Genomic DNA, 16,725 nt, shown 5'->3' with positions numbered 1-16,725 from the left:
CTGTCACAGGAAGGTGGATTGTAGATGTTTTTGTGTGTTTTTTTCCCCCTACAATGGCTAATCCATCGTAGTTCACGTGGGACTGTGTTGTAGATAGAATTACAGATGAACTGATTTGCGTAAAGTGTCTAAGCCTAACTCCTCCTAACCGTAACTCTAACTGTTGTCCCCTCTCTCTCTCTCTCTCTCTCTCTCTCCACCCATAGGTGAGCAGGGAGCGGTGACCATGTTCCCTCTTTTCCTGTTGGACAATCACATGACAGCACGCGAGCTGGGGTTCTGGAACGGCGTGATCGCCATGGGCTTCTCCATCTGTGGCTCCTCCCTCGGCGGCCTGCTGCTCTCTCAGTTCAGGTAGCGTTCAGCGGCAACACGCCCCTGGTAGCGTTCAGCGGCAACACGCCCCTGGTAGCGTTCAGCGGCAACACGCCCCTGGTAGCGTTCAGCGGCAACACGCCGCTGGTAGCGTTCAGGGGCAACACGCCCCTGGTAGCGTTCAGGGGCAACATTCTGATTTCAGTTTTCCCTAACTCAAATGCTTCCATAACTTGTTTTGTAACTAATTTGAAATACTCACTAGCTGTTTTAAAATAATCTGTTTATCTACAGTGCCCATTTCAGCTTCACATGTCTCAGAAGCATCCCTTTCTGTGGCACAGATATCACATCACCTCCACTCCACACACTGTGGTGTATATGTGTGTATGCGTGCGTGCATTTGCGTATGTGTGTTTTAATGGAAGTGAACACAGCCCTCAGAGCTGTGTGTAGCGCCTCTCTCTCGCTCTCTTTCTCTATCTGTCTCTCTGTCTCTGTGTGTGGCCCCCCCAGTGTGAAATGTGTGGTATGATGGCAGCATGGGGAGATGCTGTGTAGCCTCCAATATTTCTTAGAGAGGCAAGGAGACGGGCCCCAACAGAAACACTAGGCCCTGTAACTTCTACAGCTGATAATGCAAAACCATCCACCAATAATCAACAACTTCTGTTTAGGTCAATAGAAATTGTCTTTTTTTTTTTTTAAGAGATCAAAGATCACAAACAATAGCCTACAACTCAGATTTTTTTTTTCTGTGCAAAATGTCACTCATAGTGTAAGTTTAACTCATCTTTTCTTCTACCAATAGCCTGAAGTTCAGTCACAAGTTTGGACACACCTACTCATTCAAGGATTTTTGTTTATTTTTACTATTATCTACATTGTAGAATAATAGTGAAGATATCAAAACTATGAAATAAATCAAAATATATTTGATATTCTTCAAAGTAGCCACCATTTGCCTTGAGTTAACTGCACCTCAGAAATTGCAGCCCAAATAAATGCTTCACAGAGTTCAAGTAACAGACACATCTCAACATCAACTATTCAGAGAAGACTGCATGAATCAGGCCTTCATGGTCAAATTGCTGCAAAGAAACCACTACTAAAGGACACCCAAAAGAATAAGTGACTTGCTTAGGCCAAGAAACACAAGCAATGGACATTAGATCGGTGGAAAGTCCAAGTTTGAGATTTTTTTTTCCAACCGTGTCTTTGTGAGACGTAGAGTAGATGTGTGGTTCCCACCGTGAAGCATGGAGGAGAGGTGCTTTGCTGGTGACACTGTCAGTGATTTATTTAGTATTCAAGGCACACTTAACCAGCATGGCTACCACAGCATTCTGCAGCGATACGCCACCCCATCTGGTTTGCTCTTAGTGGGACTATCATTTGTTTTTCAAGAGGACAATGACCCAACACACCTCCAGGCTGTGTAAGAGCTATATGACCAAGAAGGAGAGTGATGGAGTGCTGCATCAGATGACCTGGCCTCCACAATCACCTGACCTCATCCCAACTGAGATGGTTTGGGATGAGTTGGACCGCGGAGTGAAGGAAAAGCAGCCAACAAGTGCTCAGCATATGTGGGAGCTCCTTCAAGACTCTTGGAGAAGCATTCCAGGTGAAGCTGGTTGAGAGAATGCTTAGAGTGTGCAAAGCTGTCAAGGCAAAAATTTAAAAAAATAAGATATATTTTGAAATGTTTAACACTTTGTTTTGTTACTACATGATTCCATATGTGTTATTTCATCGTTGTGATGTCTTCACTATTATTCTACAATGTAGAAATTAGTCAAACATAAAGAAAAACCCTTGAATGAGTAGGTGTGTCCAGACTTTTGACTTGTTCTGTATACTACAAAAGTATGTGGACACCTGCTTGTCGAACATCTCATTCCAACATCATGGGCATTAATATGGAGTTGGTCCCCCCCTTTGCTGCTATAACAGACTCCGCTCTTCTGGGAAGGCTTTCTACTAGATGTTGGAACATTGCTGCTGGGACTTGTTTCCATTCAGCAGCAACAGCATTAGTGAGGTCGGGCACTGATGTTGCGAGCTCAGTCTTGGGTCGCAGTCGGTGTTCCATTTCATCCCAAAGGTGTTCGATGGGGTTGAGGTCAGGGCTCTGTGCAGGCCAGAGTTCTTCCACACTGATCTCAACAAAATATTTCTATACGGACCTCAATTTGTGCACGGGGGCATTATCATGCTGAAACAAGAAAGGGCCTTCCCAAAACTGTTGCACAGAATCGTCTAGAATGTCATTGTTTGCTGTAGTTTTTAGATTTTCCTTCATTGAAACTAAGGGGCTTAGCCCGAACTATGAAAAACAGACCCAGACCAATATTCCTCCTCCACCAAACCTTACAGTTGTCACTATGCATTGGGGCAGGTAGCGTTCTCCTGGCATCTGCCAAACCTATATTCGTCCGTCGGACTGCCAGATGATGGTGAAGTATGATTCATCACTCCAGTGAACATGTTTCCACTGCTCCAAAGTCCAATGGCGGTAAGCTTTACACCACTCCAGCCGACAATTGGCATTGTGCATGGTGATCTTAGGCTTTTGTGCGGCTGCTTTTCCATGGAAACCAATTTCATGAAGCTCAGTTTGAAACTCGGGAGTGAGTGTTTGCAACCCAGGACTGACCATTTTTACGCGCTTCAGTACTCTGTGGTCCTGTTCTGTAAGCTTGTGTGGCCTATCACTTCGCAACTGAGCTGTTACTGCTCCTAGACATTTCCACTTCACAATAACATCACTTATAGTTGACCGGGGCATCTCTAGCAGGTCAGAAATAGCCAAATCCACTAATTTGAAGGGTTGTCCACATACGTATGGCCATGTGGTGTACGTTTTGAAATATAGCACCTGCACATCAAAGCCGGGCTGAAGTCATTAAGCAGTTATCACTGTACACACAATATCACTACCGTGCCTCAGCTGTAGCGCTTTAAGTTGTCCTTTCAATTGCTACTTAACCTTACAGTTTCAGCAATTACCATTACAGCACATACAGTACCCGAACTAATCCTGCATTGCATAAGACCACACATCTGCCCATAGCTTCACATTATAGCTTCCGCCCTCGGCACATGAGATGTAATGCAATCTATAAATAACATTGCGTATGTATTTCCCCACACAAGGCTTTAGCGTGGATCACACAGCACCATGTCCATCCATCACAAAGCTAGATGGGTTAATGATAATTATCAACTGGGTGGTTTGAGCCCTGAATTTTGATTGGCTGAAGGCCATGGTGTTTCAGATCGTATACCACGGGTATGACAAAACATTTTGTTTTATTGCTCTAAATACGTTATTAGTGTCCGCGTTGCGTCATGCCTAAACAGCCCTTAGCCATGGTATATTGGCCCTATACCACACCTCCTCGGGCCTTATTGCTTAATACTGCCATTAGCGTCGATCTGAAATATGCTCTATATGAAGAGAATAGCAATATATTGTCTTTGTATTAAAAAGTCTGCACAGCTTGCCCTGAGGTTCTCTCACACTACCTGTAAAATAAGAAGTCCAAACACTTTTTGTTTGAAATCTCTTTCACAAAAGTTCTGTCATATTTTTGGGGGTACTTCTTTATTTTCTGTCTTTCTTCCTCTTTCTGTCTTTCTCCCTCTTTCTGTCTTTCTTTCTTGTAAAGGACTCCGGTAGAATTGTCACATTTTCACACACGGAGGTGCGTTCACCTGACACTGTACACTCAGTCCAGATTCCCACAGAGTGATTCCCATCCCTGTCCCCCCATGTCCCAACACACACACACACACACACACACACACACACACACACACACACACACACACACACACACACATTACACAAAGCCTATCCACCAGGCCGTTTCAATGCTCTAAAAGCTCATTTGGACGCTTATCCTGGGCCCCATCAGAAACGCCTGAGTGGTCAGAGACTGACTGCCTCACACAGATCGCCATCGGCAACCCGAGAGCCTATATGGTATCGCAGCCCGGCCCGTGTGAGGTGTCAGTAGCGAGGCAGGTTCTCCTCTCTCGCCCCATCACTACGGCAACTCCCCAGAGAGACAGATTTCAAAGAGTGTCATTGAGAAGGGAGGGAATAATGAACGAAGGGAAAGAATGTCTTTAGCATGTGAATGATAGCAGATTGGTTTTCAGGTTGGAAGGACCCTGTAGGTCCTGTAGGCTTACAGACTGATAGAATGGACAGAAGGAGACAGATTCTTTTTGATATACCATTTTTGGATAGTTTGTAGATCCGTCCCTTAAAAAAAAAAATTGTTGTTGCGAAGTGGTATAGAAATTTATTTAATTGTGCTTTTTTTTCCTTCATTGATCTACACAAAATACTCCATAATGTCAAAGTGAAAAGAATATTCTACAAACGTTTACAAATTAATAAAAATGAAATAACTAAAATATAGTATAATTATTCACACCCTTTGTTTAGGCAAGCCTAAACTAGTTCAGGAGTAACATTTTGCCTAACAAATCACATAAGTTACATAGACTCACTTTGTGTGAAATAACAGGGATTGACATGATTTTTGAATGACTACCCCTTCCTCTGTCCCCCATACATACAGCATCTGTAAGGTCCATCAGTCAAGTATTGAATTTCAAGCACAGATTCAACTACAAAGACCAGGGAGCATATCGAAAGCCTCATGAAGAAGGATAGTGATTGGTAGATGGGTAACAATAACAAATCAGACTTTGAATAGCTCTTTAAGCATGGTCAAGTTAATAATTATGCTGTAGATTATGTGTTAAACCACCCACACACAACAAAGATACAGTCGTCCTTCTGAACTGAGCTGCAGGACAGGAAGGAAACTACTCAGGGATGTCGCTATGAGGCCAGTGGTGATTTTAAAACCGTAACAGAGTTCAATAGCTGTGATGGGAGACCTGGATCAACAACATTGTAGTTACTTTACAATAATTACATGAAAATAACAATATAAATATACAGAATAAAAAATATTCCAAAACAGGAATCGTGTATCCAACAAGGAACTAAAGTTATAAGGCAGGAGAACACAGCAAAGGAATAAATGTGACGCATTATGTTTGGGGCAAATCCAAACGTGACACATCACTGTGTAACCGCCTCCTTATTTTCAAGCATGGTGGTGGCTGCATCATGGTATGGATATGCTGGACAAAAATAAACGAGATGGAGCTAAGCACAGGCAAAATCCTCAAGGAAAACCTGCTTTTAATCAGACATTGGTAGAGGAATACACCTTTCAGCAGGACAATAACCTATAACACAATGAATGTTCCTGAGTGGCAAAGTTACAGTTTTGACGTAAATCTGCTTGAAGATCTATGGCTTGACGTGAAAGTGACTTTCTAGCCATGACACCCAACACCTTAACAGAGCTTGAAGAATTTTGAAAAGAATAATAGGCTAATATTCTTAGAGTTCTTATAGTTCTTAGAGACTTACCCAAGAAGACTCGTAATCACTGCCAAAGGTGATTCTAACTTGTATTGACGCAGGGGTGTGAATACTTATCTAATGAAGGTATATTAGTGTTTCATTTTACATACATTTTTAAGACATGATAATTACATTGTATTTTTGTAGATCGTTGACAAAAAAATGACAATTAAATCCATTTTAATCCCACTTTGTAACACAATAAAATGTGAAGGAATCCAAGGGGGGTGAATGCTTATGAACCCAACTGTATGCTCACATTAGCCTGAGTTCAAACTAAGCTGTGGTAAGGTCAATGTCAGATGGGTTGTATAGATTTCAGATATCAGACAGTGACACGGGCCAGGTTCGTCTGATTGACAGGGACCTTTTGGAGAATGATTGCCACAGTGGTAATCCCTAGGTGACACACACACACACACAACGCACACTGCTCTAAGAGGGTGAGTGTCCTGATGGTCATTAATTCACTTCCACGCTGGGGAGGTCCTTAGGTTATTGATTACCACATGAGCCATGCCCACCGGGAGACAAAGCTCTTAGACTATCAGGGAATCGATTAGCGTCTGGCAACACGTCGTGTGTGTGCATGCACTCACTTGTGTGAGCTACTGTAGAGGGGAAATATCGTGTTTGTTTTTGTTAGCATGCACATACTCCACAGTATTTTTTATCTGTGTGTGTGTGTGTGTGTGTGTGTGTGTGTGTGTGTGTGTGTGTGTGTCAAATTGCATTTGTCTACTCTTAGCACAATTTTGTGCCTAAAAGGGTTCTCCAGCTGTCCCTATAGGAGACCACTTGTTGGTTCCAAGTAGAACCGTTTTGGGTTCCATGTACAACCCTTTCCACACATGGAGCCAAAAATGTTTTTTACCAGGAAACAAAAAGGTTTCCCCTTTGAGGACATCCAAATAACCCTTTTGGAACCTTTTTATTTCTAAGAGTGTGACTGGTTGTTTGTCTTTGTGTGTCTCCACAGTATTGGCTCTCTGATGAGGCGGGTGTTTGTAATGCGGACGGTCAGCATGGTGTTCCAGAGCTCCCTCCTGACTGTGCTGGAACCCTCCCCACTCATGAAAGGTGAGAGAAGACCCGACCGCACTCTTGACTAGGCAGCATAGGCATCAGTTCACCCACTAACCATGGGCATACAGTACATCATTGACTCTAACCAGCCTTTCCTTAGCCACTGATCTCGACTTACACGCACGTCCCCAGTCCCCCTCTAGCCACATCTATTTGTCCATCCGTAGCTCGATATCTTTTTTTCCTTTTACGATGTGGGAGCAGGTGACTGTGGGACTGATGAATGAAGGCAGGCACCTCGATGTAACCTCACTGACTCATACAGGTAGCTATGAATATTAGACCCACAGAATATACATATTAGATATTAGACCCACAGAATATACAGACGCACAGCTCTCCCAGATCGATCCGCTTTTGTACATGAAAGCTGCAAGGGATGGACTTTACCGGATACCCATAGCATGCGTCCACAAATGCGGCACTGAGGTATACGGGACTGCGTCCAAAATGTCCGACCGTTGTTTACAAGGTAATCTACTCACGTTGGCATATGCCGATTCATGGACGTCCAGGTTGCATCCTCTAACCCCACATGCCCTGTCCCCATGGCAAAACAAATAACACGTTGTGTCATGTGTGGCCATCCACATTTAGGTCTATACATAAAACACGCACATATGATACTCAATTTTTTTATATATATTTTTTATTTAACCTTTATTTAACTAGGCAAGTCAGTTAAGAACAAATTCTTATTTACAATGCCGGACTATCGGGGAACAGTGATATAACTGCCTTGTTCAGGGGCAGAACAACAGATTTTTACCTTGTCAGTTCGGGGATTCGATCTATCAACCTTTCGGTTACTGGCCCAACGCTCTAACCACTAGGCAACCTGCCGTCCCAAAGTCCATTCAGTATTTTGCATTAGCCCATAAGCCATGCGTGCTCCCCAGCCAAGGGTTCAAATAATTATTGTTGTCAAAAAAGAATGAAAGGGATTCACTGCTAGGATACACTAGAATATCTTTGTAGATCTACAAATCTCAGATCCCCCCCCTCTTTGCTCTCCGTTTTAATCTCATGCAAATGAAGGAAAGCTGAACGAAGAACAGAAGCTCTCTGTGTGACCTGTTTGAACCTTTGTTGAGCTGTTCACTCTGGAAACCTCTGGAAGTGGAGGCCTCCCTCTTGTGATGTCAAAGATAAAAAAATGTGACAATGTTTTGCCGCAAAATTCTTAATATTACATGAGTGCCCCCTTCTCTCACTCTGATGAGCTGAGTTAGTGTCTCGCTCTCTGAATCTTATGAAATGGAGAAGTCTTATTCAGCAAAACTCGACATCTCCGGTGAATAATTCACCGTCAGTGGGAGCTGAGAGATGCTCTGTGTTGCCTGTGTTCTGCTCTCTTCTCCTGAGAGGGAACGACTTGATCGGGGGAATGCGAGGAGACGCGCCCCCCACCCCCCACTTCTACCTTTGTTCAGCAACAGATCAGTCTCCTCTGATGCACGTTGTGCCACAGAGCTCTCCTCACACCATCCATCCAGTAGGAATTTCTGAGCGAAAAGGGAGATTTAAATAGCACTAATGTAGAACTGGACGTGCCGTAATGTCTCGCAACATTGTGCAATTGTGTTGATATTGAGACGTGTCAAGGCTGTTTCTCAGGCTGTGTTTGTGCCCCTCAGTTATGGCTGTGTTGAGTTTGAGCGTTCAGCACTTCCTGGGCGGCCTCATCACCACGCTCACCTTCACGACCATGATGCACTGCACACAGAGAGCGGAGGAGAGTGTACAGGTAAGAGCCACTCTCTACACACCTGTCAATCCAGTGCCTACAGTGCCTTCAGAAAAAATGTAAAACAGATACCTTATTTTAAAAAGTATTCAGACCCTTTGCTTTGAGACTGTTTCCATTGAACATCATTGATGTTTCTACAACTTGATTTGGAGTTCACCTGTGGTCAGTTCAATTGATTGGACATGATTTCGAAAGACACCTACCTGCCTATATAAGGCCCCACAGTTGACAGTGCATGCCAGAGCAAAAACCAAGCCATGAGGTCGAAGGAATTCTCTGAGACAGGATTGTGTCATGGCACAGATCTAGGAAAACCTGCTCCAGAGCGCTCAGGATCTCATACTGGGGCGAAGGTTAACCTTCCAACAGGACAACAACCCTAAACACCGAACCAAGACAATGCAGGATTGGCTTTGGGACAAGTCTCTGAATGTTCTTGAGTGGCCCAGCCAAAGCCTGGACTTGAACGCGATCACACATCTCTGGAGAGACTTGAAAATAGCTGTGCAGCGACGCTCCCCATTCAACCTGACAGAGCTTGAGAGGATCTGCAGAGAAGAATGGGAGAAACTCCCCAAATACAGATGTGCCACGCTTGTAGCGTCATACCCAAGAAGACTCGAGGCACTAATCACTGCCAAAGGTGCTTCAACAAAGTACTGAGTAAAGGGTCTGAATATTTAGGTAAATGTGATATTTCAGTTGTACATTTACAAAAATGTCTTAACCCGTTTTTGCTTTGTCATTATGGAGTATTGTGTGTATATTCATAAGGGCGGAAAAAAATGTCATCCATTTTAGAATAAGGCTGTAACGTAACAATGTGGAAAAAGTCAACTGGTCTGAATGCTTTCCGAATGCAATGTAATTTTCTCCTGAATGTATTTAGGCTTGCCATAACAAAGGGTTTGAATACTTCTTGACCCAAGACATTTCAGCTTTTTTTTTTAAATATATTTGTGAACACTTTGACATTGTCCGGTATTGTGTGTAGATCAGTGGCACAAAATCTCAATGTAATCCATTTAATCCGAACCAAAACATTGTCTAAATAGAAAATGGCTTAAAATGTAGTAGGGACGTTAAAAGTTCTGGCTGCTGCACAGATCCTATGGCTGCTCTAGTCTAGAGCACTTGGTTTAGTTGTGACTGTTTCTTTTCTCTCTAAATGGTTAAACTAGTGAGAAATATTTGATCATTGAAAAAATTTGAATTTGCTTCATTTACGATCATCTTAAATTAAGATATTGAAATATTTTGCCATGTCTAATTAATGTAAATGACGCTACTTTCCATGTGGACAGTATGTGTTACTACATTACACAAGCTGACATCTTAACCACATCCTTTTTACCTCAGATTGGTAATGTTAGTATAAAAGTTTATAGTCAGCACTATGACACAAGATCAGTAGCTTAAAACAGACCAATATCTTGGGTTTCGTAAAGCTGATTTTTGTCATATTCGCTGGGGGTCGCAGGACTTTTCTTTCCTTTTCTTTCACAAATGGTACGTGTAGTTTGGGACGATCTCTCTTTAAAAGTCGCTGGCCACACACCAATAAGCGGACTTGACAGTCAAACTCTCACTTAAATAGCAGCCAACCGTTGTCACTGGTGATATCCTATGGCGGGTCCTGATTTGTTGAAGTTTGTTGAACTAAGAAAAAGAGATTTGTTCCCCTTTCCTTGATGGCAGCTTCACGGAATCATCATTGTTTATTAATAGCTTATTAATTTGGACACATTAAAACTGTTTTTATATTATCAATATGTCTTATGAACAGGAAGCAGCAACTTCATCATTTTCAACTGAAGTTTTAGGAATATAAATTTTACTTTCAACAGCAATTTCCAATGGTATTGTAGGTAGAGGTCAAAACTGCTGAATGAGTCCAAAAATGTTTTTTTGAAATACACTATATATACAAAAGTATGTGGACGTCCCTTCAAATTAGTGGATTCAGCTATTTCAGCCACACCCGTTGCTGACAGGTGTATAAAATTGAGCACACCGCCATGCAATCTCCATAGACAAACATTGGCATTAGAATGGCCTTACTGAAGAGCACAGTGACTTTCAATGTGGCACCGTAATAGGATGCTACCTTTCCAACAGGTCAGTTTGTCAAATTTCTGCCCTGCCAGAGTTGCCCCGGTCAAATGTAAGTGCTGTTATTGTGAAGTGGAAACATCTAGGAGCAAGTGATATGCCACACAAGCTCACAGAACGGGACCACCGAGTGCTGAAAAATGCGGAGTGTATCAATCGTCTGTCCTCGGTTGCAACACTCACTACAGAGTTCCAAACTGTCTCGAGAAGCAACGTCCGCGCAAGAACTGTTCAGCAGAAGCTTCATGAAATGGGTTTCCATGGCCGAGCAGCAGCAAACAAGCCTAAGATCACCATGCGCAATGCCGAGCAACGTTGGAGTGGTGTAAAGCTCGCCGCCATTGGACTCTGGAGCAGTGGAAACGCGTTCTCTTGAGTGATGAATCACGCTTCACCATCTGGCAGTCTGACGGACTAATCTGGGTTTGGCGGATGCCACAGAACACGATCTGCCCCAATGCATAGTGCCAACTGTAAAGTTTGGTGGAGGAGGAATAATGCTCTGGGACTGCTTTTCATGGTTCGGGCTAGGCCCCTTGGTTCCAGTGAAGGGAAATCTTAACGCTACAGCATACAATGACATTCTATAAGATTCTGTGCTTCCAACTTTGTGGCAACAGTTTGGGGAAGGCCCTTTCTTGTTTCAGCATGACAATACTCCCATGTGCAAGGTTCATACAGAAATGGTTGGTCGAGGTTGGTGTGGAAGAACTTGACTGGCCTGCACAGAGCCCTGACCTCCACCCCATCGAACACCTTTCGGATGAATTGGAACGCCGACTGCGAACCAGGCATAATGTTTTTGTGGCTGAATAGAAGCAAGTCCCCGCAGCAGTGTTTCAACATCTAGTAGAATGCCTTCCCAGAAGAGTGGAGGCAGTTATAGCAGCAAAGGGGGGACCAACTCCATATTAATGCCCATGATTTTGGAATGAGATGTTCGACAAGCAGGTGTCTGCATGCTTTTGGTCATATAGTGTACCAGAAATCACCAAAACAGGTTTGCTCTGCCTATTTTTAGTTGCCTTGCTTGGTAGATTGACATTTTTAAACTGAAGGTTTTTTTGTGGGGTGCAAAGATGGAGCAGGTAGCTATGCTATTTGGACCAGGCTGCTGCGATGTCATGCAGACTTAGACTGTCGTTTTTGTGTTTATACTTTTTCATAACGACAAGGACAAGTTTGGTGTTGGACAACAATAGAATATTCATGATTTAATCCTTGCCGAAGCTGGTTAGATGAAAGGCGACATTTTCACAGAGGCGTAGGTGGAATCTTAAGAAAATACATAAAAGATACCTAGTTCCAGAAATGAATGTAACGCGTTTGTTCCCGGCTACACCGTTCAGATGTAAAGAAAAGTAACACCTAGAACATCATTTCCCATGGCCAAATCAGGTCCTAGGTGTGAGAAACAAATTATATTCAGCTTGAAAACATGTTTTAATACTTAAAGATGCTCTCATGGAATGTGAAAATGTCATAGGGATGCATTTGCTCCATTGTTTACATTTTTGTTGGTGCCCCACATTTTGAAGGTCATGCACACATTTACACAGTGTAGCTCTCAGCCATTTACCTCAGCTTGGAGGAGAGGCTTCTACCTAAGAAGACGTGATTCTCCGGACCCCGTCGCGGCCACAGGGGTGGTCTGTTATGTAAGCCAACGAAACAGAAACTCCTGGCTGTGAACAAACACAACAAAGAGACCAGGCTAACCTGCTCTGTTCTGTTCCCTCTCTGCTTTCCCAACTGTTCTCTTTTTAAAGTGCTCATTCTATGGAGTTAGGTCATATCCTGTGGTGTCAACAGGCAGGACTGGTAGCCCTTCTCAAAGCAACAACACCCACCCGTCATCTGGGACTGACAAGCCCTTTTCTTTTTCTCTCCCTTTTTCTCTCTTTCTCATTCTCTCCTTTTTCATCTCTCTCTCTCTCCCCCTCTTCTTTGACATAACTTTTTTTGTCCCACTCAAACTGGGCCATCGCTGCCTGGAGGTGATCCGTTTGCAGCCTCTCAAACATCACTCAATCAATTCTGAAGGTGATGAGTTGCCTCGGTTCTACCAAGGAGTCGACGACAAGGAAAGCTACACCAAGGAGGATACAAGGCTGTGTCTGGGCAATTAAGGAAGAAAAACCTAATGAAACAAAGCTCATCACAAATCCTTGATGATAAAGACAGACGATAACCTCCGGGGTTAATTTGAAATGTTCTCATGACACATATAGCTGCCTGTTATTTTAAGGTCATATCCAGTGACAGAAAGCTGATACCATGAGTGCTTGTCGAGGGCCCAGGAGAGAGAAACGGAATCCCTTAAACAAGTTCGCTCGAATAAAAGCACTTCACTTAACTCGGGTCTACAGGCGCTCCGGCTGTGTGAACCCGGTTCAACCCAGCACTGGACTCTACTGAGACCCAGCAAAGATGCCTGGGAAATGTCTCCTTTACAGCTTGCCCATTTTGCCACCAGTGACATTTGTCCGAGTCAGGTAACTGGTTAAGTTACTCATAGCCACACAGGAGCTATATTACACGGCGTCAAAGGCACAACGAACGAAGGCCTTTTCACCGCACAAAGTTTTAATAATCTAAGTCATCTGCTCACCGTAATCATTCAACAATGATTTCCACGGCAACCTACGCCTCTTATTGAGTTAGGTTCCTTTCACTTTGATCATGTGGATTTAGGCGTAGCCAGCACTGTACTGATAACTATGCATGCCACAGCGGATGCTTTAGTGTTTTGTGCTGAAATAAATCAATTTTGTTAAGTGGTTAGTAGTTTACATAGTTTCATTTGCGGAGGTGGGTTAAGGCCAGGCACCACACTCGTAGGGTACTTGTTTACCCTTAATGATATCACAATCAACTTTTACCAGTTGAATGTAGAAACACCAATAATTTTTTGTATTACCATTTTTTTCTGAAATATTTTTTACAGATATGCAAATGAGGCCATGTCTCATTTAAATATGCACCTATTTGTATTTCGCTCAAATTCTTTTTTCTGTACACTGGATGAAGTATGCCTAAATATTTTTGTTTCATTCTGTTAAGACACTCCAGGACCGGACCTGTCCATAAATACTTTTTTAATCTTTCGATCTGTTTAATGCTGAAGTGCATTTTTCCAAAGAAAATGTTATCGAGAATAGAAAATTGACAACATATCAACAATTCCGGAGAATATATCTAAGGATAACCACACTAAATGTGGTGAATGCAGATGTATCTGTAGAAAATTGCGAAAAGAGTCTGACTTTTGGGAGAATTTACACAGAATTTACATTGTAGTACACATTATTATCCAGAGTGACTTACAGGAGTAATTAGGGTTAAGTGCCTTGCTCAAGGGCAGATCAACAGATTTTTCACCTAGTCGGCTGGGGATTCGAACCATCGACCTTTTGGTTACTGGCCCAACGCTCTTAACCGCTAGACTACCAAATACCATACAGCTATTTAGACCCAATCACCATCTCTTCCAAGTAAATTGCTAAAGATAGTCCAGTTTGTGACATTCTCTATGAAATGGGCTTTTAAAATGTGTCATTTAATGTAGTAAGCTTTGCAATTGTTGCTGTATGTCCAATTTTAAAGTGGTTAAAATTCATTTTTTACGCTTTTTGAAAATACTAATATTAATGGTTCCAAATACCAACATTGGCACACTTGAAGTCTGTATGTCTGTTGGCGTAAACACATGAGTGTATGGAATAGGGTTGCGCCGCGTGTAGGTGTCGGTAGAGGGTGGAGACCCACGAATCTGCGTTAGTTATGTTGTCTTGCTGTGGGCCTGAGAGGTAGAGTCTGGGATGTTAGGTAATCTGTGTTGGTCTGGTCTCGCTCTCTTGCTCTTTCTCTCTCTTTCTCCTCTCCTCTCTCCCTCTAAGAGCCTGCAGGCCTGGACCCAGATACCCCTCACCAGCTGGCCTCCATCCACACATTGGAGACAAAAATCTCAAGCTTTATCATTCCGGCTCCCTCTTCAATTCTTCTTTTGGTTCCTTTCTTCTTCTGTAGTATTTCCTTCCTTTTCTCTGCCTCCTGTCCCTCCTCCTTTTTTGTGGGAGTTTGTCTCCCCACTGATTTTTGTTGTGAAATCCAGTTAAAAGACAAGTAGATGACCACATACCCAAGACAGAAATGTCACCCGAGTCCAGTTATTTTTTCTCTCTCTGCCCTCGCCCCTACTTAACCCTCTCCTCTCTCCCCTCTCCTCTTCTCCCTACAGGCCACCCACTACAGTTTCTTGTCCACTCTGGAGGTACTGGGGAAGCTGATGTTCAGTGCCCTGGCGGGTGGTCTGGTGGACTGGGTGGGTTACCCCACCGCCTTCCTCCTCTTCCTGGTTCTCTCGGCCGGTACAGCCCTCCACGTCTGGAGGGCCACGGATACCGGGGCCCTCAGGGAACAGCTCAAAGAACAGCCCAAGTGATCAGCTCTTCCCCAACAGCTCAACCATCCCTTATGTACCTGCTTTAGCACCCCCCCCMYCCCCMCMTCCAAACCAGCAATGATCTTTGCCAACACAATCCCTCTCACTCAGTGGTCCCCAACCCCCTTTCTTTGAGAGTAATACAGTGTGCATGCAGTTTTTAATTGCCCAGTGCTAACATGTCTGATCAAGCTATTCAAGGTGTCGATGATCAGTTGAGTCGTTTAACAAGGTGGGTGTGGGGTTGGAGATTTTTCCAGGTTTTTCCAGATTTTTTGGAGGACATACCATCTGAGCCATTTTCATATATGCCAAGCCAGCAATAAAACTTAAGCCAGCAGTAATACTTAGCCAGGGATGAGCCAGCGAGGAAGGTTCTATATGTCTTATCAGTTTGCCATTGCACTAGTTCTGTGGCGACGTTTACGAATCCCTACTACCTCTGTAAGACATGCAGAAGAGCCTAGTGAGCTGTATAGTACAACATTTGCTAGCTCGAGTACGATTTTGATTAGAGATAGCTAGCTTAAACCATTACACAGCGTCATCTAGTCTAGGTTAGTTAGCGCAATTAGGAAACTATAGCCTTACATAATGCATGGTGGCAAGTTATCAAGGATTGGATGAATTTTTTTTTTTTATGGATTCAGGTATTTTTTATGGATTCTGGAGGGGGAAAAATACTTATTTTTTATGTTACATAGACTACTGCTGCTAGTTTTTCAACTACCTGCTGTTATTACTTGTTTCTGTTATGTGTAAAGTTCTTAAAAATAACACGCACCTTATCGAATCACTTTTTAGTGGGCTTCAAACATACACCAGCTGAAGCAACTTAGATTGTGGTGCCTGCTTTTTGTGCACTAACGGTTCATTGGACTGGCGAGAGGCATCTACTGGGAAAGCAACACAAATACTCAGCCAATGCCTCACACCGATCGAATACCATCTGTCTTTTGATGACCATATCTCTCATTGTGATGGCTGAATGATAATATAACCGGTAGTCACAGGGATGACAGGTCAGGGAGGTGACACAGGACCTAGGCAGTTTCAGATAGGGACAGCCATGGGGACATAGAACCAGAGCAGCCATGTTATGAATTGGCATGAATAGCGGGGTCACTGTGACCAATGCAGCCAAGCCCACTCTAATGTAAAGCATTTGTTGCAAAGCACACCCCCCGTCTCTGACACATGCTGAGAGACTGGCACAAAAATAAAGCTGCTACCCAAATCTCTGTTCCGCCGTGTATGTGTGCTTGTTACTGTAGTAATGTCATATCCTGTAAAAAATCTTCTCCCTGAACTTACCCATTTTTAATACCATTACTTTGGCATCAGTCTAAAAAGAGATCAAAGTAAATACCTGTAAACTGTAAAGATAGAAGCATAACATTAAAGGTAGACCATGCCGTTTAGAGGAACACCATGCAAGACTTTGCTCTCACACAGTCTCTGTGCATGGGTGTGCTTCACGCTGCTAGTACGTACCTATGGGCCCAAAACAGCTGTGAAGTTGAGCTCCGCTTCAACATTCTTAGTTATTGCGGAAAT

The 16,725-nt window shown here is 43.2% G+C and overlaps 1 protein-coding gene across 3 annotated transcripts in view; it reads left to right on the top strand.

The window, feature by feature from the left end:
• Window positions 1-16,413, top strand: part of LOC111957830 (major facilitator superfamily domain-containing protein 3) — a 29,482-nt gene extending 13,069 nt beyond the window's left edge. For all 3 annotated transcript variants that reach the window (XM_023978853.2, XM_023978852.1, XM_023978854.1), the window contains exons 3-6: window positions 207-354; window positions 6,756-6,856; window positions 8,500-8,609; window positions 14,965-16,413. In XM_023978853.2, coding sequence (XP_023834621.1) covers window positions 207-354; window positions 6,756-6,856; window positions 8,500-8,609; window positions 14,965-15,168 — 563 coding nt within the window. In that variant the 3' untranslated portion in view covers window positions 15,169-16,413. The remainder of the gene's footprint in view (window positions 1-206; window positions 355-6,755; window positions 6,857-8,499; window positions 8,610-14,964) is intronic.
• The last annotated feature ends 312 nt before the right edge of the window (window positions 16,414-16,725 follow it).

Source organism: Salvelinus sp. IW2-2015, linkage group LG33, assembly GCF_002910315.2.
Source record: "Salvelinus sp. IW2-2015 linkage group LG33, ASM291031v2, whole genome shotgun sequence".
Classification (NCBI taxonomy): domain Eukaryota; kingdom Metazoa; phylum Chordata; class Actinopteri; order Salmoniformes; family Salmonidae; genus Salvelinus; species Salvelinus sp. IW2-2015.
This window is presented reverse-complemented; position numbering and strand designations above follow the sequence as displayed.